The 26,810-nt window shown below is 43.8% G+C and overlaps 1 protein-coding gene across 8 annotated transcripts in view; it reads right to left on the bottom strand.

Moving 5' to 3' along the window:
- The window catches only part of MCTP1 (multiple C2 and transmembrane domain containing 1), a 265,879-nt gene that overhangs the window by 107,451 nt on the left and 131,618 nt on the right, over nt 1–26,810 (bottom strand). For 7 of the 8 annotated variants that reach the window (XM_085874636.1, XM_085874633.1, XM_085874640.1 and 4 more), the window contains 2 exons: nt 14,750–14,797; nt 14,181–14,207 (listed from right to left, as the gene is read on the bottom strand). The exons of the other annotated variant lie outside the window; for it this stretch is intronic. In XM_085874636.1, the coding sequence (XP_085730762.1) occupies nt 14,181–14,207; nt 14,750–14,797 (75 nt within the window). The remainder of the gene's footprint in view (nt 1–14,180; nt 14,208–14,749; nt 14,798–26,810) is intronic. 8 annotated transcript variants of the gene reach the window in all.

Raw genomic sequence — 26,810 nt, forward strand, 5'->3', positions numbered from 1 at the left:
GACAATTTTTCACTGATGCCACAGTGTTCATATATATCCCAAGTATCAGAAAAAAGATGTTCCCAGAAAAATAACTCATTTGCACTATGCTTTATTAAGCTGTTTCCGTGGCAACCAATCAAAAATAGACGAATCTCACAAAGATCGGCAAACTGTCAATATCTGTCAAATATAAACATAAAATCACAAAATTGGTGTCAAATTAAAGCTTATAAATTTACGTATTAAAATATATTTTGTTTCTGCTAATTAGCTCATTTGCATATTAATTAAATTTGACTTAAAAACAATAATTCCCACAAAAATGCAAGAATTTCCATTTTCTTTCCTTGCAATTACCACATGTCAGTTGCCAGATACAAGCCAGGTTCACGAATTTTTTTATATAATTTTTGAATTTTTTAAGTAGATTAATTAGTATAAAATACAAAGCACAATGAATCGTTCGAAAATAATGTTACATCAAATTAATCATTGAAACTAATTACCTGGGCCTGATATAATACATAACTGCAACTCATGATGGTTGTGGTGTTTAAAGGACATATAAGTCTTTTCTATTTGGGTAAAAGTAGTGAAAATAGTTGTAAATGCATCGATATGCTAATTAGGTTCTGCCATTATGGAAATTTACATTTTTGGAAATATCTCACCTTCCGGTACATGGACATTTGTAAATGAGGAGTCTACACCTATGTTTGGAGGGTCAATGAATAAAGTGAACATATTTCCTTTGTTGACAGAGATGTTAAATAGTCTTTATGGATGATATATTAATTATAGTAACGATCACCAGTAAGGGGGATCATATTGTTATCGCTTTTTTGCGTGCATGTCTGTGTGTTGTCACTTTTCGCTTCTGTCGATGTAAATGTGAGGTTGTATGGCTCCATAGCCTGGAGGTGTAGGTATGCATGCTGTGATATCATAACCGACAGCTTGACATTGCTCCTTCTAGTTGTGATTGTATAATTCTTATTGTCATATACAACAATACATTGAATAACCAATTTGATTTGTTTCTTGCAGACATAGTGCGTTGATGGCCCATTTCGTTGCACGGAGATGAAACCTCAGAAAAGAAAGCAGGAACAGACTGATGTCAGTGCAAACAAGAGACAGATATGTATCCTGCATTGTGAGGGAGCAAAGAGTGATGGATTCACCTCTTTGTCAGACTTGATGCTTTAGTTGGAACACTTGCGTCATGTATGGCAAGAGTCTATTTCAGGAAGTGGATGAAGTAAGGCTGCTCATGATGAGGGAGAAGTGTGGGGTCAAGCCTCTGGACGCAGGCCGCAACATTGACCTTGGGAAACTACCTCCATGTGAAAGTGCTTAGAGCAGCACATCCGAAGAGTTAATTATCAAGCAGATGTTTGGAAGCGTTCTCATATCGCATATCCCAATATACCAGATGACATGCAGGAACATGGCTGGACATACACAGATTGTGTTATGGAGCCACTGTGGATATCAGGCGATATTCTACCCAAGAAGTCGATTGGTTCACTGCAGGAGGCAATGGAAGAAGACAGTGATGATGAGGATGATGAGCCATGCAAATGTGAAGATTGTGTGGACTCGGACATTGAATAGTATGATGGCCAATGAAGGACATAGCAAGCAAACATCAGGCTCAGAATCTGCGAATTAAGGACACTTCTTCTATATTTGACTGATAGTTAATCAAAACAGCGTGATTATCAACTGGTCGAGATTGTCAAACTCAGATGTGTGCTTCGAAGTTTGCTAAGACTCCAACAGATTGCAGATCATCTACTCATAGTTTTTGCCATTGTATCGATCTACTTCATAGTAGAGTGTACATGCAGGCGAACAATGTGAAGATAAATCATTTGTCAGATCTGGTGTGTGGCTAGTAGGCTTTGAAACATCTGGTAACTCTGGAAGAAAGGGGATACAGTAAATATTAGATTTATGTTTTTATATCTGAATGCATTCAAAGTGTGAGATCTTCAATTGCTGCACTCAGATGGACCATATGAATACATTTTTGCTGTATATGCTCTCCTTTAGCCGCAACTAATTGCACATCAGTTTAACTTTTGTGCCTACAGCATGGTCACTATTTCCAGCCTCTGGTAGAGATACATTATGATATAATGACATCCACTCACCTTATTTACATACCACTGCATTTTAAAATATTTGATTTAAATTCAAGGCCCAATCTTATCAAAATATGTAGTCATGATGCTTACGTGAAACTCAAAACGGAGGACACGTCGCTCCATGCATTCTGTTCATCGGGAATAAAGATGTACAGGAAATTCATTGTTCTATGATTTTTGCATGTAATTAAGCTATCCAAACATTATTCTACATCTCTGACAACAAAGGAAATATGTTCACTTTATTCCTTGACCCTCCAAACATGTGTACATTCCTCATTTACAAATTTCCATGTAGCAGAAGTTGAGATATTAACGAAAATGAGAATTTCCACAATGGCGGATCCTAATTAGCATATCAATGCATTTAAAATTATTTCCACTACTTTTACTCAAACAGAAAAGTTATGTTTCCATTAAACACCAACAGACATCATAAGTCGCAGTTATGTATTATATCAGGCCCAGGTAATTAATTCTCTTGATTAATCTGATTTCGCATGATTTTCAAACGATTCATTGTGCTTTGTAATTTATGCTAATTAGCCTACTTTAAAAAATTCAAAAATTTTAAGATTTTCTTGCCAACCTAGCTTGCTTGTATCTGGCAACACTTAAGCAATGTTTTTTTTGACAAAAAAACTGACATGTGTGGTAATTACAAGGAAAGAAAATGGAAATTCTTGCATTTTTGTGGGAATTATTGTCTTCATGTCAAATTTAATTAATATGCAAATGAGATAATTTGCATAAACAAAATATATTTCAATACGTAAATGTATAAGCTTTAATTTGACACCAATTTTGTGATTTTATGTTTATATTTGACAGAGATATTGACATTTTGCCGATTTTTGTGAGATTCGTCTATATTTTATTGGTTGCCAAGGAAACAGCTTAATAAAGCAGAGTGCAAATGTGTTATTTTTCTGGGAACATCCTTTTTCTGATACTTGGGATATATATGAACACTGTGGCATCAGTGAAAAATTGTCGCAAGGGGGGGGGGGGTGCAAGGTAGGTCCCACTGGCCCCCGGCCTAACTACAGTGCCTTCAGAAAGTATTGTTACTGGCCGGGGGGTCGGCCGCCAACCGACCGCTCTGAACGGAGCCGCAAGTCGAGTCGGCCCGACCGATCGCCCGGAATATAGATCGCCGCCCGGATAACTCCGATCGACGGGTCCTTGTACAAGAACTGAAATACGCCAATCGGCAGATCACGTGGGGTAGGGTCGATTGTCAATCTTCAATGTACATAAATACCCACGTGATCCAACGACCGGGATATTCCACCCTCGACGGATCTCGTACGGAACAAACCGTCGAGGCGAGCTTGTCCGTGCGCGATTCCGAGCGGCGTAATCGCCGAGAACCGTTGGTCCAAATGTCCCCCTATTACGGCAAACCAACGGCTTTCTAACTCCCAACACACAAAATGTTCAGTCAATGAGGGAATGGATGCAACGAGCAGGCTTACATTCACACAAAGACATTTATTATAATGAAACACGAATGCAATTAAATAAGGCAAAACACGTATGCAATCATACAAGCAAAAAAAGCACGACAAAAGAACTACAACTGTCTATTTATTATGTACAGTCATTTACACTTAACAGCAGTTCCTACTTATTAGACGGGCCCACGGACACACGTACGCACACACACACAAACACAAGAGACGGTGGCTGAGGCCTTTAATCAGGAGGTCCAGCTCGGAGGACAGGTGAGCTGAAACGCAGAGCTTGACTCGAACCTTTCCACCTCGTGTGGTCTTCAACTTGTCCGGACCCGGGCTCCAGCGAGAGCGAGCTGGATCCAAATCGCCGTGAGCCGCGTTCCTTCCCGAGCTCCCGCGAATCCTCCCGCGCTTCTCAACACGTACCGGTGAGATGAGGCGACGATCCTTCCTGTCGATGCGTCGCTTCCCCTGAGGAACCAACTCCAAGAAGAGGCAGATGCGTCGCACCAAGCCAGGAAAACAAAATGGAGAACGAAAAGCTCCACGAACCAAGAAGAGGAAGGAGAGGAAGAAGAGGAAGAAGCCTCCACTCGCAGCTCAAGCCGAACAACTCGCTCAAGTTCCTTCCAAAACAAAGCAGCAGCCGAAGCTCACTGAGCCAGCCGAAGCAAAAAGCTTACTCCTCCCACGGGACTCAGCACACGAACTCTGCACACGGGACTCAGAACAGGACTCTTCACGAACTCAGCCCTACCACAGGACTCCCACGAACTCTTTCGGGACTCTTTTTGAACAAAGAAAAGATGTCCTCTTTATCCTTTGCCCCCCTCCCCCGCACCCGGCGTGACTCATGCCCTCGTGATCCACTCCCCCCCCCCCCCCGCTCAACCACGGGTGGGAGGGAGTTGTTGACGTCACCGCAGGGTTCTTCTTCCTCTTCGCAAAAGAGGGGGAGGGACGTCTCCATTGTTTGCTCCCTAACTATTAAATCGATCCGCAGCGCATCTAATTGATTTCAAAACATTTAAACAATGGAAGGTGAGCTATCTAGGGAACATGCACTTATCGACATCGCTGTCTAAGGGAACCTGCATGTTGTGTGCAATTGAATTCCAAATTCGTAACACTACCCCCTCCCCTTTTTACAGACTCGTCCCGAGTCGTCAAATTTTCGTGTGACCAGCATGTGTAAGTTTTCCCCAAGTACGTTCTACCTTCGGATCCCTGAGTGCGACATTTCTTTATACGTGTCCCAAAAATAAATAACCTAATGCGCTGCGTAACTAACTAACAAACTCTCAGACTCATTCGGACAACTTAACTAAAATTGCTGGCGCTAAAACAAACATGCAGGTTGAGTTCCACGTATTTACAATCTTAACTTATCTTTTACATTACACTAACCATGGCCCAGGACTTGTGATCTGTGAAAGGCGAAAGGCAAAAGTCATAGCAAAGTCTTTGTTGCAGGGGAATGGATGGAGATGTTCGCAAAACAGAAATGAGCATGATGGATGCACGGGCTGCCTGCAGGGCAGTCCTTGCAAAACTGGATGGTCCTGGCACGCATGGTGATAGATGGTCACAGGGGCAAACGCAAACAAGGGCTAGCAGGCATGGGGTCATGGCAGAGGCAGGCAACTCGGCATGGCAAGGTAAGCCCATGCAGAACAGGCAGCTGCAGCACAACAGGCCGACAGGTGAAGCTGGCCGGCCTCTGATGTGGTTCCATCAGGTTTGGAGGGAGTGCGGTGGTGCCGGCCGCTTTGAAGGCGGGCTCAGACCTCGCCAACTGTCTCCCTCCCCCCACGCCCCCCCCCCACTCTATCTCCTTTGCTTGTCTCTGTCCATACCCACTCCCTTAGTTTGCCACACAACACAACAAAATTTAGCCCTCTTTATTTTTATTTCCCTTTTATAATTGTCTCCCTAACCCCCTTTATTGTCTTTGTCTGGCTAGCCTATTCTGTCAATCTAGCCTACTCCCAACCCCTACGTTCCCTCTCTGGAGGGGAATAGGGAGAGACTAGCGTCCTGTCTCGAGGTCCAACAAAGCCTCAGAATGGCCTCCTCAGAGTTAAGCGATCTACCAAGGTGAGTCCAGCAGCCTACAACGAGCGAAGGGATGGATGGTGTGAAGGGGTACATCTCCTATCTACCCTAACATTCATTAACCGGAAACTACCCCGGGACTTTCCAAAAACGCCTCACACTTTAAAACTATCAGTTCTAAAAACCATGATTCCCGTCGCCTGTGTTGGTGTCCATTATAAATTTGGGCCTTGCCCTCAAATTTTCATACATTCCCTCGCACAATTTCCTGGCTGGGCAGCGTGGCTCAACTGGCAGGAAATCCCCCTCTGCCAAACTCTAACCATGGCACCCCCAGGCCCGCAGGCTGCCTCCGAGCCAAGCTGCTCCCTATAAATGCGGGGGGGGGGGTTGCCCTCTCTGGCATTGCCCTCCTCCGATGCCCACGTGGCGTGTTGATGCCCCGGGTCCCTTTCCGAGGGTCGCCCGTGCCCACTACACTGCCCCCATGGCATTCTGGCGCTACGGGTCCCGTTTCCGACGGGTCGCCCATGCCCACTACTCTATCCCGACCCCTCTTGGGCCCTTGGCCTACTCTGGCCGACTCGTCCAGTGCCTGGGGTGCCCACAAAAAAAATTCAACTTTCCATTGCCACGCTCCCAGCCGGTCCATGAACTCTTGCACCCCTCCAAACGGGTTTCGTGCCTTCTCTCGACACCAACAACAAAACGACCTCCTGTTAGTAAATTTGAATAACCCACGAGCTAACATTAAGCTGACCCCAGGGTCACTTGGGTGGGAATCACTCCTCCCCCAAACCAGCCATTCGCACCATGCATACCACATTCGCTCCACTCGCACACTTGGGCCCACTGTCCCACACTCGTTCCTTACACACTTTCCATTTCACAACTCACACCAACACTCCACACTGCCATCCTTCTAACTAAATCCCCTGACTAACTCGTGCTCCCTCGTCATCCCTTAAAACTCATGCACGTTCCATTTACTCTACGTAGCTAAGCTACGTCTCCACTACACATTTCCAGTCTGTCCGTGTCTCCAAAAATCCAAAAATTCCATTTCCTAAATCTAAACTAAAATCCCTCGAACTCATCCATTCCACAGGCTCCATGAGGTACAACCCATGTTCCCATGAAGCCAGTCTCACTAACTAGTACTTCCTGTGTCCCCATAACAAGTGGGTCTTCCACCCCTTGCCTGGGAATCCTGTTCAACCAAAGCGAGGCTTGCTTTTCTCAACTCTTTTTTTTATAATGCGCACCACCAGCGCGGCAGTTCACAGCCACGCTCTTTTTCCGTGACGTCATGGCAGCTGCTTGAGCCCCGCGCACCTCGTCCCTCTTGGACGGTACCGTCCGGCAGGAATTCCCTTCTGCCGGATTCCAAACACACGTGCAGCCATGACGTCACTCTGCGCATCTCAAAGCAAGCCCCGCGTTTCGAGGGGTTCCCCACGCGAACACATGTGCTCTGCTCGTTGGAGCCTTAAAAACACGCCCACGTGGAGAACCCATCCGGTCCAAATTCCGAATCCAGCCTAGCTTCTGTCCGTCCGCGGGATCGGCTAACATCCACCGCTGGCATTTCCGGACCGGGTTTCACCTGCGCAGCGGCGCACGTGGCAGCCTTGTGTGTAGCACAGCACGGACCCCGCGCTCGCTGCTGTGCAAACCCGGCACGGTTCCCAATTCAGCTACGGCCGCGACTCGGGCCTTGTCCTTCATTTGGTCCCGTCGTCGTCGCCGTTCAACGCACACACTCCTGTGTGCCACGACGCTCACACACTCCACCATGGCACTCGGACACGGGGATGCGGTTGCGTTCTCCTGCATACAGACTGTCATCTCCCTTACACACAGCGACCTCACACACGCTGTCTCTCTCACATACCGTGCTTCACTCACTCGTGCCGTTTCACTCACACGTGGTTCCACTCACACACGGTACTTCACTCATACACGGGCTTCCACTCGCAGAGGGGGTTTCACGCACACACGTCATTCCTTCCACACGTGGTGCTTCTTCCACACACGGAGTGCTGGGAAGCATGCACCACGGCACACTCGTGACCACACCACTCACACACGGGGTCTCTTCCACACACGGTGCGCGTTTCAACATGCCCGCTGCACTCATACCTTTCACCACACACACCGGGCCAATCACACTGGGGAATCGTGCCACCACAAGGGTTCCCGGGGCCTCCATACCCCCCAAGCTCCTCGTGCACCCGTCAACAGCACTCGCCCCCTCTAACTCGCTCAGCACGACCGAATTCACCTGGTCGTGATTCGCTTCAAGGGAGAATAGCGTCTCCCTCCGTTCCATAAGGAGGCTATCCAGCTGCTCGCACCGGGTGACGAGACAGTCCGCCAGCTCGCCCCCATTAAGCCTCGCTACGTGTGTGTGTGTGTGTGTGTGTGTGTGTGTGTGTGTGTGTGTGTGTGTGTGTGTGTGTGTGTGTGTGTGTGTGTGTGTGTGTGTGTGTGTGTGTGTGTGTGTGTGTGTGCGCGCGCCCGTCTTTAACCCCGTCCAATTCACCCTCTATCTCCCGTGTCTCTGTACATTTTATTTCTGTTGTCTCTGTGTGTCTATTAGTTTGTTTCTTCCTGGCTCCATTTTCCTTCCCATCCGAGTCGTTCTTCCTCTCTGAGCCCCATTAACTGTTCGTTATCTTTCCGGAGTTTTTCCATCTCTGTGGACTCCAATTTTGCTCTCTCCTCGAGTTGATTAATTTCAAACTCATATTGTTTTTGTTTCCTTTCCCACTGTTCCTCTCGTTCTTCCTTCTCTAATCTCATCGTTTCTTTCAATTGGCTAAGTTCTTTTTTCCCGTTTCGTTCGTTGTTCGTTCTCTATCTCCTCGCACTCCAACCTATTTTTTTTCCTTCTGTCGTTCAGTTTCAAATTCATGCTCTTTTTGTTTTCTATTCCACTGTCTCTCTTGTTCCTCATTCTGAAATCTCGTTATTTCCTTCAATTGACTGATTTCTTTCTCCTGTCTCATTCATTCTTCTTCCATTACTCTTTCCTGCATCTCATTCTGCAATCCGGCCTTCGCTTCCAGCTGTTCGATCTGTACAGTGTGCTTCCTTAACGTTTCATTCTCCGTTTTCGTTCTTTCTTCTCTCACCATCCTCAACTCGTTTTGTAATCCTATCTTTGTTTTGGTGTTTCAGTGTCTCAGAAGCTTTCCTTTCTAATTCGTTTTTCATCTCTACACCTCTTTCACATTCTTTCTCCCTCATTTCATCCATTTCCCTCCTGTATTTATTTAGGTATTCCAGGCGATCCTCTTTCAGCTCCTGAACTTGTTCTTGTGCATCGGCCAATCGTTGTGCTTCCGTGTGCACATAATCCTTATGGAGCCAGTCTGCGTTGGCTAAGTCCTTTTCCAACCCCCGAATTCGTTCCTGTGCCTCGGCCAATTCAGTTTGCAATGTACTGCCGTCGCCCTGCCTCGCCTGCCATGCCCCCGTGGTTTGAACCGGTGGGCGGGAGCGCTTCCCCCGCCGTGCCGTGCGGCTCGTTGCGCGAGTAACAGCGGCCCGCTCACGCCTCGTGCCGCGCTGAGGTACGGCCGCGCCGCCATCTTGCGACTCCGAGTTTGTTTGCCGGAAAAGTTCCTGCACAAGCCGCTCCCACTGACTACAATTCGTGGTGCGGTTATAATAATAAAACGGAGAACCAGGTACATTGTTGCATCGCCGTATTTCCCAACCTTCTGGTATGGGTCCAACCTGTATGGCGATGGCGTCCTGGACCATGGATTCTAATGTTTCCAAATCCATTTCTAATGCCTCCTGCCCCTGCTCGCCTTGGTTGAACATTTTACGTGCTGGGAATAAAATTTATAACGCTCGTAATTTGGAAACACGGGGGGAGGTGGGAGTTTGCTCCGTATACCCCTGATCTGACTCCGTAAATTTTGCTACGGAGGAGGAGGGGGCCGAATCGCACTCCTGACAACCAGTTGTTATTGGCCGGGTGTCGGCCGCCAACTGACCGCTCTGAACGGAGCCGCAAGTCGAGTCAACCCGACCGATCGCCCGGAATATAGATCGCCGCCCGGATAACTCCGATCGACGGGTCCTTGTACAAGAACCGAAATACACCAATCGGCAGATCACGTGGGGTAAGGTCGATTGCCAATCTTCAATGTACCTAAATACCCACGTGATCCAACTACCGGGGTATTCCACCCTCGACGGATCTCGTACGGAATAAACTGCCGAGGCGAGCTTGTCCGTGCGCGATTCCGAGCGGCGTAATCGCCGAGAACCGTCGGTCCAAATGTCCCCCGATTACGGCAAACCAACGGCTTTCTAACTCCCAACACACGAAATGTTCAGTCAATGAGCGAATGGATGCAACGAGTAGGTTTACATTCACACAAGGACATTTATTATAATGAAACACGTATGCAATTATACAAGCAACAAAAGCACGACAAAAGAACTACAACCGTCTACTTATAATGTACAGTCATTTACACTTAACAACAGTTCCTACTTATTAGACGGGCCCGCGGACACACGCACACGCGCGTGCGCACACACACACACACACACACACACACACACACACACACACACACACACACACACACACACACACACACACACACACACACACACACACACACACACACACACGCGCGCGCGCACACAAACACAAGAGACGGTCGCTGAGACCTTTAATCACGAGCTCTAGTTCGGAGGACAGGTGAGCTGAAACTCAGAGCTTGACTCGAACCTTTCCACCTCGAGTGGTCTTCAACTTGTCCGGACCCGGGCTCCAGCGAGAGCGAGCTGGATCCAAATCGCCGTGAGCCGTGTTCCTTCCCGAGCTCCCGCGAATCCTCCCGCGCTTCTCAAAACGTGCCGGTGAGATGAGGCGCCGATCCTTCCTGTCGATGCGTCGCTTCCCCCGAGGAACCAACTCCAAGAAGAGGCCGACGCGTCGCACCAAGCCGGGAAAACAAAATGGAGAATGAAAAGCTCCACGAACCAAGAAGAAGAGGAAGAAGAGGAAGGAGAGGAAGAAGAGGAAGAAGCCTCCACTCGCAGCTCGAGCCGAACAACTCGCTCAAGTTCCTTCCAAAATAAAGCAGCAGCCGAAGCTCACTGAGCCAGCCGAAGCAAAAAGCTTACTACTCCCACGGGACTCAGCACACAAACTCTGCACACGGGACTCAGAACGGGACTCTTCACGAACTCAGCCCACGAACTCAGCCCTACCACAGGACTCCCACGAACTCTTTCGGGACTCTTTTTGAACAAAGAAAAGATGTCCTCTTTATCCTTTGACCCCCCTCCCCCGCACCCGGCATGACTCATGCCCTCGTGATCCACCCCCCGCTCAACCACGGGTGGGAGGGAGTTGTTGACGTCACCACAGGGTTCGAAGAGGGGGAGGGACGTCTCCATTGTTTGCTCCCTAACTATTAAATCGATCTGCAGCGCATCTAATCAATTTCAAAACATTTAAACACCGGAAGGTGAGCTATCTCGGGAACATGCACTTATCAACATAGCTGACTAAGGGAACCTGCATGTTGTGTGCAAATGAATTCCAAATTCGTAACAGTATTCACACCCCTCGACTTTTGTCACATCTTGTTGTGTTACAGCCTGACTTTAAAATGGATTAAATATACTTTTTTTGACACCGATCTACATAAAATACCCAATAATGGCGAAGTGAAAACATGTTTTTAGAATTTTTTACAAATTCATTAAAAATTAAAAGTTGAAATGTCTTGCATCAATAAGCATTCAACCCCATTGCTATGACACTCCAAATTAAGCTCAGGTGCATCCAATTTCCTTTGATGATCCTTGAGATGTCGCTACAATGTGATTGCAGTCCATATGTGGCCAATTCAATTGATTGGACATGATTTAGAAAGAAACACACCTTTCTACATCCGGCCCCACAGTTGACAGGGCATGTCAGAGCAGAATCTCTTCCATGAAGTCTAAGGAACTGTCCATACAACTACTCGATAGAAATGTGAGAAGGCATAGATCTGGGGAAGGGTATAAAACAATTTCTTGAGTGTTGAAAGTTTCCACGAAAGCAATGAGCTCCATCATTAGGAAATGGAAAGAAGATGGAACTACCACGACTCTTCTTCGAGCTGACAGTCTGACCAAACTGAGTAACCGGGCAGGAAGGACCTTGGACAGGGAAGTGACCAAGAACCCAATGACCACTCTGACAGAACTACAGAGTTCCTTGGCCGAGATGAAAGAACCTGCTGGAAGGACAACAGTCTCTGCAGCACTTCACAAATCGAGACAGTATGGAAGAGTGGTCAGACAAAAAACACTCCTGAAAAAAATGCACATGACAACACACCTGTAGTTTGAAGAAAGGCAAGTGCAAGATTCTGAGAGCATGAGGCAAAGAATTCTGTGGTCTGAGTGGAAAATTGAACTCTTTGGCCTGAAAACAAAGAACTACATCTGGCAGAAAAAGTGCTTCAAGTTTGTGACCTTCAGAAACCATATAATTGTCCATAATTAAGACAGAATGAGGAACTAGTCTTGCTTGTGTAAAGGCTGGTGTCAATCTGCATCAGCAAACGTGTAGAACAATGGAATTAACAGAATGCTGGGTATGCTAACTGCCTTTGGATGGAAGGAAAATGCTGACGTTGAAAGTGTTACTCCTTCACCCTTCGTTCGTCCCATGGTGATTAACGTGCCTCAATCAATGTTCTGTGATTACATCACTGCAAAAGATAGCTTGGCAAGAAAATCTGTTGCAGCTCTCTGTGGAGTGATGGTCATATGGAAGTGCTGTATCAAACGATCCCACTTGTGTGCCAATTCCATGTTGTATGGTTCAGGATTGATGTTACTTTACATTGACACTTGATGTGAAAACGTTATCAGCTCTTTGAAGAGCCGAGAGGACATAATAATTACAGTGAAAGGAAACCAAGCGTGATGCCTTTGTGAACATTTGAATTCATGTGAAGTTAAGTGTTTGTGTGCAATTATTCAAAAAGTTGTGTTTGAATAATTATTATCGAAGAAAAATCCTCTTTCCCAGCATACGAATGTCCAATCTGTGACCCTGTTATCTTCTGTTCTGAAAGCAGAAACATCTTGTGGTCTTGGTAGACCACTTGGAGCTTGCTATTACTGCGTAACGAAGAGTTTAAATTACGAGGAACTTCCACTTTTGCGTGTAGAAATGAATTTTATTCTAATTTCAATAATGACCCCAAAATAATATCATTAAGCCCAATAAAGTCTTCTTTTTTTTCTACAATAATTCTGTTTGTATGAAAAATGAAATGGAATGATATAATCAGGAAGAGACTAGAAGGGCACTCTTCGACATCACGACGTCACCAGATATGCCTCTGCACACATTATTACATCATTATACATCGTTGTACCAAGTTTTATTTAAATCTCTGAACCCATATTCAAAATATTAAATAATTCTGGCTGCCAGACCATGCATCTGATGAGGTTGAAATTTAAAACATATCTTCACCAGAACTAGATCATAATTGTGACATTTCATGTCGATTGATGAAGCTGCTCAAGAGAAATAGTTATTTCAAGATTTTTGATTAATCCAATATGGCTGCCAGACGATGTGACCTATTAATTATCCGTGAACACCCTGGCATCCCCAAGGCTTGGGGAACATGTGCGTGAAGTTTCTCCTCAATCTATGAAGCCATTCTGGAGAAGGTTTGTAAAGGTATATTCTTCAAAAAAATCATAGCTGCCAAACCATGTGACCTCCAGACCATGTCATAGGTGGACAAGATTTTGGTCATCGTGGATAGGCGATCATACCTGGAAAGTTTCGCCTCGATCTGTTCAGCTGTTTTGGAGAGGAAGATTATTGAATGTTTTTTATGTTAAAAACAATATGGCTGCCAAACCACGTGACCGATGACATCATCAACTCCCTCCCCCCCCCATATAATTTATCCCTAAACGACCCTCAAAAATTTTCATACTGATCAGATAAAGTGTTCAACGCATGCAATTATGATGTCATAACAAAGCCACCGATGACATCACCAAAAAAAAATCACACTTATTTCCTATGGGGAGTACTTGACTTGTGCCAAGTCTCAATTTTTTCAATGGAGCAGTTTCGAAGATGCAGAGGTCCAATTTTTTTCCTTTGACTAAACATGGTTGAGACACCATGTGACCTATGCCGTCATAATTGTCATTATAACATTTTACATGAGTAGTCGCACCGATTGGTGAAAAATTTGTGTCAATAGGATAAGCAGTTGCGGAGAAAACAGACAATTAGCATCGATGAACGGACATACAGATGGACGTATAGACGGATGGACAACCCAAAAACGTAACACCTAATGCCGGCGACTTCGTCAGCGGAGGAATAATAAAATACTGTGGCTAATCATCTCATTTGAGGATGAAATTGTTTTTTGTTTTTTTTAAATCAAAACAGGAATCAGTTGTGGTTACTAATGTAATCTTGTTTGAACAAAATGAAATCCTGGGAAAGCATTACCTTGCACCTGCTCCTCCAAATTCTCCTCTGTACAAGGTACAAAAATAAAACAACACAAAAGGGTGGGAGAGGTAACAAAATATGAGGTCAAAATGATAATTACACAAAACATAAAATGATAAACATGAGTGATTAAAAACAAATACTTCAACTCTGGTTTGGAGATTGCAAGTCTTTGCAAGGAGCCACAAAATACTGAAGCTCGAAGACGATCAACACCTTGCTTTTCAATGTGTCTCAATGGAGCAAAATCAAAAGGTTATGAAGGTATCAGAGTGAAGCAAAATTAAATTTTATAATTATTCGGTTGATAATTTTATTGAAAAAGAAGAGAGGAAAAAAAGTAGTGGGCCCACGAATACCAAATTATAGCTAAGAGTAGTCATAGAAGGTAAGGAAATGAAGAGGTAAAGGATGTAGGTAAAGGTAAGACAGTGATTCACACATAATAATCGAAGATGAAACAAAATCAAGATTGAAACTGATATATGTTTCAAAAATGTCATCAGGAAGAAAAGTTTCTACAAGTGTAATATAATTATGAGTTCTATCACCCTCCACCATTTTACCTGTTTGACAGGTAAGTATTCGGTGATGGTGGCTGTATCCTTCACCACCTGCACAGCACAGCAGCAGAACTTCCTCATTTGTGAATGGCAATGAAGTCAACAATATCATCATCCAGTGATTAATTCCAGAGTCAGATGAATTATAATAGGAAACAATAATCACATCTACTAAAATGAATAATCCATACAAAACACAAAAACACACACACACACACACACACACACACACACACACACACACACACACACACACACACACACACACACACACACACACACACACACACACACACACACAACTGAATGCCATATCATGGTCAGTCATACATGCTCGAACTTCCATAACCAGGATGTGGCATATGCAAGGAGAGGTTGACGCAAGTGTTTGGTATGGCAGACAAGTGGCAGGGTCTGGTAAAGCCAAGTTCTTGCTGTAAAAGACCAAAGGAAAGTTTGGAAGTCCACAGCAAGCTAATCGGGAAACAATGCACACAGTGTTGAAGTTTCATGATGGCTGAATTGCAAGAGGCATCAATGATGATCAGGAACAAAGGAAGATATTTACAAGGATCCATAAGAAGCCATAGCTTGTCTGTGTCTTTTCATATCACCAACTGTAACATTCAAAGTTGTATCAGGGAAACTCTCAAGTCAGAGGTGAAAGCAAAATATGTGGTTGAGACCATAACTCATATTGTTAATTGGTTTGACCAGTGAACAATAAATATGGTTGCCCTTCATAGCCGAAGACGCCTGCTCATATATAACATGCATTCAAACAACCTGGGAACATCAATTTGTTTATTGCGTGGGAGCTGCACAACCAGACAACAACCACACTTGAAGATAGCAAGCAGTGCAACGTGGTGTCAAGCAGTTGTCCAAGAAGACCAAGCCACTTGCTATCCCAGTTTTAGGCAGGAATTTGGGATTTTAAAGTCTACCAATAACCATTACTGGCAGAGGAGTCCTCCAACTTAACATCCATCCAATGCACAACACATACATTGATGCCTCGCCCTGCGTGTGAAACAACAGAGTGACAGTTTGCAGCTTGGTCAAGATTCAAGCACAATCGAGACACAGTGCAAAGGAGATTGCCGATACAGTATATCTAAACGATCGTGCCATCCCAGATCTCACGACTGTTTGACTAAAATGCCCATGAAACTTCTGATGAAATCAGCCTCGATGTGAAAAGATATCCTCAGTAAAAGACAAACTTAGTGAGTACAAGCCTGGAGAAGGAACTTACTGAGTACACGATAATGAGATCTGGTTTACTTGTGGCAAAAACCTTTTAGAAGTGAGACTCTCACGCTTCAATATCAGCGATTTAATTTGGCTTGGGTCACAGGACCCTGACAAAAGCCTGCTGGCATTTCATCCTTTCAGAAGTGTGGACCTTCCAAATGTCATGCCACCAGGGCCAAAATGTGTTTGTGAGATGGAAGGGGCTGCTGCTATGGGAGTCCCTGCAATGTGATGCATTGCCATTCCTCGGGCAGTTAACAACAGTCTGCTCAATGTGTGAAGACAACCTAACGCTGTGATTGCGACCTTTTCCCATGACTTTGTTAAATCTACAAATTCCCAAAGTGCTATTGATAGTATGTGTGACACTACAAAATGCTAATGACTACGTTATACAAGCCGCGGTTAGTTACTGAGGATATATACGAATATTTATTCCTGTTACTGATTTGTACTCGGTTCACCTGATAAGATATTTTACAGGTAGATGGTGTTATTTTTGTTGATAGATCTTTATTAAACATGTTACATGGCTGAATGCAGAATCTAGAGTGGCGAAATCTGAAAGCCATACTGGGCGATGTCAGAAGAGCAAGGTTGAGAGCTCATGGGGAAGGAGGCCCACCTGCCCAAGAGCACATTCCCACACGTGTTTGATCAACCCACTTGTTGTAGCTAATCCTTGCAGTAGTGTTGGGGATTCAGCTTTGAGGAACTTCCTGTCACTCTTGCTACCAGTAAAGGCTGATTTAGGTGCGAGCCTTTGCTAAACCTCTCTCACACTCTGTTGAGCGGCGCTACTGTGACTAGCAAAAGAGCGGTCACCGATAATGTTTATGCCACATGAGCATCACTTTGGAGTGTTTCCATTGCTATTATTTATTTTAGAAACACCCCCATCACACGGACAATTCAGCCCTACAAAGTGGTCATGAGTATATACTCCATTACATGTTTATTGTAAATATATGTTTGGCACAGGGTGGCCAAGAAAATGATGACAATTTTGTTTTCTTTGCAGGTTGGCAAGCAGCGATTGCTAATGCCATATACTGCATGGATAATCATCAAGATAATCTTGTAATTAAAAAAAAAAGAAGTTCACTGAAACTTTGAGCAAGGTGACTGAAAGTTGACTATTCACTGAGATAAACAGTGTAATGACACTTCAGAGCTCTATTTGTGGCAGTACAGACACCAATAATAAAACCAATTTGGCGACTTCTCAGAAAATTTGAAGGAGAAACCTTTTCACAGGCCGAAATATCTCATGGTGGTGGGAGTGTTTAAAAGTTTTCTTTCGGCAAAAGTAAACGACTGCAGGACAAGGACTGTTTCTGAGGCCTCTTGTCAGTTGAACTGGGGTGCAATTGTATGTTCAGGAATGAGCTTGTGGGGCCGCCATTCCAGGAGACAGTGGGCCCTAAATGTGCATCCCACTCTTGTGGTGTTGCTCAGTAATAAAAAACCAAAATTGACACATAATATGAGATGTAAAGGCAGCACGTGCAAAGAAACTTAACACTAACGAACACAAAAGATGGTCAAAAATTATTACGCTTGGTGTGACAGTGGAGCATGTACAGCATGAGTTTAACAACTTGATATAAAGCATTGACATGCATGTTAAAGTAAACTATGACAACTACTACTACTACTAATACTACAGGTTGAGGGGCTAGCCACTCAAAGCTTTTTGGCCGATATCTTTCATGACCCGACTGGCGAGGCCTGACATTCACTTGAAAATGACTTGAGGGAGAAGCTTGGAATTGATTAAGGCGATAACCCACTTAGTCTTCGCAAAAGAGATTGTGGGATATTTTATGTCGACTAATTAATACCAGCAGAAGAGACGCTCAGCTTAATGATCATCCGAGGGATGACACATTTTGTTTTGCAAACTCCTTGCCAGCAAAACACCAATCCATCAGCTTAAAGTCAGGTTGGGAATCAAACCCAGGGGAGGCAGATCAAAATTAAGTGGGCAAGCCATGCACCACCTTGTCAAACTAGATTCCAGTTAAAGCCGACTCCAACTACTACTACCTATTTAACGGACTCATTTATTCCCACTTTCTCATGGAGTCAGCCGATGAAGCTTTCTGGCCCAATTATTTCACAAACTGCCTGACTTGAACAAATGTTCGACTGAAGGTGGGAGGAATTCAGAATTTAGCCAGGTCGCTGGCGATAAATCACGTACTCTTCGCAAAAGACATTACAGGATATTTTATGTCCACCAACAAAAAATGCTGGCAGATTGGTTCTCCCGCTTAATATCCTTCCGTGGATGGATGACGCACACATTGATGCCTCATCCTGCAAACAAAACACAAGAGTGACAATTTATAGGTGGGCCGAGATTCAAACCCCGCAGGCTCAACAGCTCGGAAGTGAGTGTGCATACCTTCAGGCTGTCCTACCAGCCTGTAGATACAAGCCAAAGTGTTACCCACAAATTATTGAAAGTGTGGAAGTTTCTCATTTCAATCACTATTTTGGTGCAATCATTTTTCTTCTGCACTGGTTTTCACATGAAACAAAGTCCACTTTAATTCCCCATGGATTTCTGCAACAACGAGAAAAACAACTCTTGGGCATGGTGTTGCTTTTAACCATTTCAACCAGTGCCAGGCCAATTGGTGCGCTACAAGTTGTTCGGATTACATGAGGGGGGTAATGTCAGGTTTTTAAAAACCTCTTTATACTGATGGAAGAATTTATTAAAACGTTCTTGCTGACAACTTCTTCATAATTTATGAACGAGTTCATATTAGTCCAAAATATGCAGCCATCCTACAACATCTGCGACATCAAAAAAATTTCAGGATACTTAAACACAAAATAATTTAAGAATTAAATGACAGTTAATTAATTGTTGATTCTTCTTTAATACAGTATTAAGTTAATGATAAGCATTCTTATTATACAAAAGCTCTGCATGGTTGTTGTTGTTGTTGCTATGGTTTTTGTTGGGGGTCGAATTTTGAAATGTGCACCCATTGGTCGGGCAGCTGCCAGACGCCACCCACATTTGTCGCTCGACTCCACCCACCATGGCACCCAGACAAAAATAATATGGCTGCCATCTTGTTTTTCTAGTGGACCAAAGACGTCAACATTATTGGCCTTTGCTGATTATATACTGTCCGGGTTTGTTGCTTCAGATTTCCATTGGCTTTTTTTGGGATCGAGTGTTACTCACGATGAGAGACCCCAAAAAATCTAATCATATGTTGAATAAAAATTATGAGTAAGGTTTATATCAAGCCCATGAGCAGGCACAGTACACGCCTCCGGAAAGAATAGTGTTACATAATTTTTGAATGACCCCAAATTGGGATTAAACAATTTGCGACCGTGTAACGAATCAGCTCATTCTGATATCATCGTGGAGGAGGGTGACATGGGTGAGAGGTGTCGAGTTAATCTTTGAATAGCACATTAAATTGATTTCCCAATCACGCCTTTTATCTTTTAAGAACGCTTTAACTGTGCATTTCCAAATCGGCTTGTTGCCAGATTTTATTGTTCTGACGAAAGTATAGTCATTCTTGTTATTGTATGCAAGATTGAGGCTTAGAAAGGGTGAGATGGAAAAGGGTAAGAAGGCAACGAACTGACAGTGGAGAAGTGGGGCCACAGTTGAACAAAACAAGCAGGGCAATGAATGACCATGAAAATAGGAGAGAGGAGGGTAGGAAACACAGCAACCTGTAAGTTAGAGGGTTTGGTTAGGTTGTGTCAATGGTGGTTGAAAATATCACAAGTAAAGATGTGGGGAATGCCATGATATACAATGTCCATTTAAAGTCTACACCCCCTTTCAAAATTTTCACTTTTTGTTGCCTAAGAGCCTGGATGAAATCACATTAAATCAGACTTTTTACAGCGCGTGCGCTGTATACAATTGCACCGAGTTTGAAATGTCCCCGGCGTCGTCTACCACGTCTCCAGTGGGTCCGGTGTCCCCTCCCCGTCCCCCCCACCCCCACGTGCCTCAAGACGGCCAATGACGGCCATCCGATAGATGCAGTGCATAACCTCGACGGAAATGGCGACAATCGATGGAAATACCCGAGTATTCCAATGGAAATTTGTGAAACTAATGTGTTATATATGTGAAAACCATTTAATTTATTGCTTGATGGAAAAAAATGAAGAAACGCTCCCCTCATGTAGGAACGAACGAATGAACGAAAGACGTCATTTCCGTCCACCATGGCATTTCGCGCCGAACGTAAAAAGCTAAGTTCTTCTTATGCCATCATTCTCTTTAATATTGGCCATAAACAAGTGTTTCGTCATGCATTAGTAGTTGAAATTTACTTACAACAAGAACGAAAAAATAATCTCCTCAGATTCAACAAGAACGAAAAAAAAAACCCGAAAACATCACGTGCAGGACAAGACCAATCGAGCTGAAGGAAACGATACTGTAACTGCACTGCTCCTGATTGGTAAAGGGACACCACGTGTGTTGTGTGGGCGGTGTTATGCACGAGGATTCCAGGCTAAGTTCTTCTTGTGCCACCATTCTCTTTAATATTAGCCATAAACAAGTGTTTCGTCATGCATTAGTAGTTGAAATTTACTTACAATCATTCTTTTGCAGCCTCCTGCCACGCTGTATCGAACGATTTCATTCCTTCTGTTATATATATATATATATATATATATATATATATATATATATATATATATATATATATATATATATATATATATATATATATATAAAAAAGGTGCTTATCGCAATAATAACAAGATTTTTACATTTAAAATATTTAATTTTTTTTTTTTAATTGTTTTTCAACTGAAAAAGCATAAATTGCATATTTAAACATAAGTGTACTCATTTGATTCACCACACGCGCTGTATTGAAGGATTTCACTTGTTCTTCCTTGATTTATACATCGCAAACCCACAACTTCCAAGTGAAAAACAAATTCCACAAATTTCCGAAAGTTAATTAAAACTACAAAAGTAGAATATCTTTGTTAGATAAGTGACCTCCCCCCTGAGTTAATACCTGGTGGAAGCACCTTCAACAGCAATTACAGCTGTGAGTCTGTTGGGATAGGTCTCTACCAACTTTGCACACCTTGATTGGGCAGTATTTGCCCATTCATCTGTAACAAACAAACTTTTCAAGCTCAGTCAAGTTGTGTGAAGAGTGTTGATGGACAGCAATCTTCAAGCCATGTCACAGATTTTCGATTGGATATAGGGTTAGGGCTCTGACAAGGCCACTCAAGGACATTTATCTCTTTGTTCCTCAGCCACTCCAGTGAAGCTTTGGTTGTGTGCTTCGGGTCGTTGTCATGCTGAAAGGTGAACTTCTATCCCAATTTCAGCTTTCTTGCAGAGGGCAGCAAGCTTTCCTCTGGGATTTTTCTGTATTTTTCTCCATCCATCTTCCCTTCCATCTATCCTGACAAATACCCCAGTCCTGCCGATGAGAAACATCCCCAGAACATGATGCTTCCACCACAATGCTTCACAGTAGGGATGGTGTTCTTTGGGTGATGTGCTATGTTGGTTTTGCGCGAAACGTAATATTTCGCATTTACGCCAAAAAGTTCCATCTTGGTTTTGTAAGACCACAAAACATTTTGCCACGTGACTTCAGAATCTCCGGAATGTTTTTTTTTGTATACCTCAAACAGGACTCAAGGCTGGCTTTTTTGAGTAATGGCTTCCTTCTTGCCACCCTACCATACAGGCCAGACTTGTGGAGTGCTTGGGATATTGGTGTCACATGCACACAGTGACCAGTATTTGCCATAAAGGCATGTAGCTCTGTCAAAGTTGCCATTGGCCTCTTGGTGGCCTCTCCGGTCAGTATCCTCCTTGTTTGGTCATCCAGTATTGAGGGACAGCCTGAGCTCGGCAGGGTCTTAGTGGTACCATATGCCTTCCACTTCTTAATGATTGTCTTGAATGTGCTCCTTGGGATATTCAAGGCCTTTGAAATATTTTTATACACATCTCCTGATCTGTGCCTTTCCACAACTTTATCCCAGAGGTCTTTTGAAAGCTCCTTGGTGCTCATGGTTGAGTCTTTGCTGTGAAATGCACTACCCAGCAGAAGAAACCTCCAGGAACAGGTGATTTTATTCTGAAATAATCAGAATCACTACAATTTAACACAAGTGGAGGCCAATTAACTTGATGTGTGATTTTGAAGGTGATTAGTTACACCTGAGATAATTTGCAATTGCTATTATGAGGGGGGTGGACATTTATCCAACCAAGATATTTTAGTTTTTTTATTTTTAATTAACTTTCTTAAATTTGTAGAATTTCTTTTTCACTTGGAAGTTGTGGGTTACGATATGTAAATAAAGGTGGAAAAATTCTGATTTAATGTAATTTAATTCCAGGCAAAAAGGCAACAAAAGATGAAAATTTTGGAAGGGGGTGTACACTTTCTATAGGCACTGTAGTTATTTAATTACCTGACAACTCAATGCCACAGCTTATCAGACTCTCCAAGACAACACTGGTTTTATCTCTCTGTGTCAACAAAAGTTAGTAAAAACCCAATTAAGATGAATTCTCACCTACTGGATGCAAAGCTAGTCTCAGAAGAATTTCCATTATATCATTAAGTTTCCCGTTTGAAACTCGTTGGCTTTAGGAAGGGAGTAATCTGAATGTTATGCCTGGTCTGATTTACATGTGATGCATGCAGTCCACACATTGTAGTTTGCTGACTCCTCGTGATGTCAAGGCTAACTTGGGATGGCAGGAAATTCTGTCTACAAAAACCAATACCTCCCAAATTCCGGAAACCAATTTTTTTTTTAATATGCAGGAGAATAGGTAAGATCGATGATTACAATCTTGTGTTGCTGTCAGCTCCATCAATGTATTCGATATGGGGTTAATTACTCTGCATGTTGTGGTGTTTATGTTGGCTGTTTCGTCGAGTAGTTAAATCGTTATTTCTTTCTCCACTGGCTGGTGTGCATTTGATTCCAAAGTTTGCTCACTCTTGCCACCCACATTTGCAACACATACTCCACCATGATATATTTCCCAAACAATATATGCCAAGGAGAATGATAAGCACCACAGGAAGCAGAATAAAGCTTAGGTTTCAGGTGCTTGCCTTTTATCGTACCAAGAAAGGGCTAACACCCAAAACACCAGCTTAATTTCACTTCCTTCAGTGGTCAGCATACTTTTGTAAAGTTTCAGTTAATAAAACATGCCATTCTAATTGTCTGCCAACACAGACCGACACTAGCATAGACAAAATTTCGTATTCCTCCAACCATCATTATGAGGTGGGGGGGCCTTCATCCTGCAGTGGACAGTATTATTTACTGCTTTACAGTATTATTTGATTGACCAAAAGAAAACACAAAACGAAGAACCCAACATTAAAACTGCAAGCATTTTTGGTGCCACCTTCATTCTTTTTTCGATATAGAATTGAGATTCATGGAAGAGCAACATTGATAGGGGAACGGGAGGTTGTCATATTGAGAGTAGCAAAGATGGGAACAGGTGGACATAGGATGTGCAGAACAACAAATGAACAAAAAAACCTGTATGGGGGAATGAAAGAGGAAGGTGGGTTATCTAAACAACAACAAATATCGTGGTTAAGGAGGGAACATGACATAAGTCCCAAATGAGCCCCATTGAAGAAATGAAGGGAAGAACCGGATAGGATTGACACATGATAATTCCATGGGAAATAGGAAAGGGCTACAAAAGGGTGGGGTTGAGCAATATGCTTTAACCCTTTGAACCCTAAGTGGCGGGTTTACCGGCCGCTATTCAAACCTCCATATAACCAAGTGGCGGGTTTACCGGCCGCTATTCAAATCTCCATATAACCAAGTGGCCGGTTTACCGGCCGCTATTCAAATCTCCATATAACCAAGTGGCGGGTTTATCGGCCGCTATTCAAACCTCCATATATGTAAATGGCGGGTTTATCGGCCGCTATTCAAACCTCCATATACGTAAGTGGCGGGTTTACCGGCTGCTATTCAAACCTCCATATACCCAAGTGGCAGGTTTACCGGCCGCTATTCAAACCTACATATACCCAAGTGGCAGGTTTACCGGCCACTATTCAAACCTACATATACCCAAGTGGCTGGTTTATCGGCCGCTATTCAAACTTCAATACACCCAAGTAGCAGGTTTACCGGCCGCTATTCAAACCTCCATATACCCAAGTGGCTAGTTTACCGGCCGCTATTCAAACCTCCATATAACCAAGTGGCTGGTTTACCGGCCGCTATTCAAACCTCCATATAACCAAGTGGCGGGTTTACCGGCCGCTATTCAAACCTCCATATAACCAAGTGGCTGGTTTACCGGCCGCTATTCAAACCTCCATATAACCAAGTGGCGGGTTTACCGGCCGCTATTCAAATCTCCATATAACCAAGTGGCGGGTTGACCGGCCGCTATTCAAATCTCCATATAACCAAGTGGCGGGTTTATCGGCCGCTATTCAAACCTCCATATATGTAAGTGGCGGGTTTACCGGCTGCTATTCAAACCTCCATATACCCAAGTGGCAGGTTTACCGGCCGCTATTCAAATCTCCATATACCCAAGTGGCTGGTTTACCAGCTGCTATTCAAACTTCAATACACCCAAGTAGCAGGTTTACCGGCCGCTATTCAAACGTCCATATCCCAAAGTGGCTGGTTTACCGGCCGCTATTCAAACGTCCATATACCCAAGTGGCTGGTTTACCGGCCGCTATTCAAACCTCCATATACCCAAGTGGCTAGTTTACCGGCCGCTATTCAAACCTCAATATACCCAAGTGGCTAGTTTACCGGCTGCTATTCAAACCTCCATATACCCAAGTGGCAGGTTTACCGGCCGCTATTCAAACCTACATATACCCAAGTGGCTGGTTTACCGGCCGCTATTCAAACTTCAATACACCCAAGTAGCAGGTTTACCGGCCGCTATTCAAACCTCCATATACCCAAGTGGCAGGTTTACCGGCCGCTATTCAAACCTCCATATACCCAAGTGGCAGGTTTACCGGCCGCTATTCAAACCTCCATATACCCAAGTGGCTAGTTTACCGGCCGCTATTCAAACTTCAATACACCCAAGTAGTGGGTTTACCGGCCGCTATTCAAACCTCCATATACCCAAGTGGCTGGTTTACCGGCCGCTATTCAAACCTCCATATACCCAAGTGGCTGGTTTACCGACCGCTATTCAAACCTCCATATACCCAAGTGGCAGGTTTACCGGCCGCTATTCAAACCTCCATATAACATCCAGGAGCATCCATGAATAGGTTGTGTATGTTTACATATCTGAGAAGGATCCATGGAGAGGTCAATACACTATCAGAAAGTGTTCCCAAAACAGCACTCGGTTAAGTCCATTACCTCTGCCACCGGAGGTGGATGGAGGAGGTCATGTTTTCAACACTGTTTGTTTGTCTGTCTGTTTTTCTGTCTGTGACTAGGATATCTCAATAAGTTATGGATGGATTCGGACTAAATTTGATGGAGAGGTTGGGCGTGTGATAAGGATAAAATGATTCGATTTTGGTGAAGATCTGGATCCGGATCTGGACACGAGAATTGCTTAAGTTATTCTTCACCATTGAGGGATAGGACCAAAAACGATATCTAGTATAGCACGATATCTCAAAAGGTTGTAGACAGATTCTACTGTCACAAAATGTGGTGGATGAATTGGATATATGACAACAACAAGCTGATTATATTTTGGTTAAGGTCGGGCCGCATGCATACCCGGCCGATCAATGGGATACACAATGTAAACTGTTCAGCCCGGTGGAGGTATGCATGCGCTCTACCGGTGCTTTTCTCGCTAATTTTGAAACTGAGCACAGTCCTGGCATACATTACACCTTCCCTTTATGAATGATACAATGTGATATTTAATGTTCCCAAGCAAATACTATCAAAGCGATAGCTGGCCTTATGCCACCTCTGATTGACGGCACACTCATTGATGCCTATGGCTGTCCATGAGGCTCTGTCCATGAAGCACATGGATGGGACTCGAGAGCACACGAGCTCCGAGATGTGTTGCTAATAATGTGTTGAATGTGATGAAATGTTATAAGAGACAGTTTGCACATTATAATAGCACTCGCAGAGACCCGTGGAAACTCCACAGAATGTTAAATATGACTTCAAGTCCTCAACTCCACCCCCCCCCCTTCACAAACCCAAGGCCGAGTTGTATAAAATCCCCTCATCCTTAAGGAAACATTCCCATTAAGGTACATTGTGATTCCTTGGCGAAGGATTTCCTTGAGGGCTGTTGCATAAACAACCCTTAGGAAACCCTTAAGTAAGGATTTACTTAAGGTTAAGGAAATCCTTCGGAGCTGTTGCTATGCCAGGCAACCGATCAGATTAGAGATATGAAAAGGTTTCCAAAAGCTTGATGACTGTGAAGAGATATACAAACTGGCTTAAGGAAGAGACACAAGCACTTGTGGAGGCTTTTCTCAAGCACAAGAGAGACAATACATTGTATAGTTGTATGATGTGTGTTGTTGAAGTACTTTTGTGTTTAATGACATTATAACTATAAATAGTGTATAATTGTTAAGAAACCCGCGATTTGGGTAAGACCTGGATCCTCAGGGCAAACCAGATTCCCCCGAGTCGAACGAGACCTCACGCGTCCCTATACAATGCGGGATTGACGAGTTATTGACATTGTAACACGCCACGTTCAATCCATTTATTACGTACACAGTTAACCTTTTTTTTTCCTTGGGCAACCGTTCATCAGTATCAATTGAATTGGTACCTAAGT

Source organism: Eptatretus burgeri, chromosome 3 (assembly GCF_056783735.1).
Source record: "Eptatretus burgeri isolate ZD-2024b chromosome 3, Ebu_testis_v1, whole genome shotgun sequence".
Classification (NCBI taxonomy): Eukaryota; Metazoa; Chordata; class Myxini; order Myxiniformes; family Myxinidae; genus Eptatretus; species Eptatretus burgeri.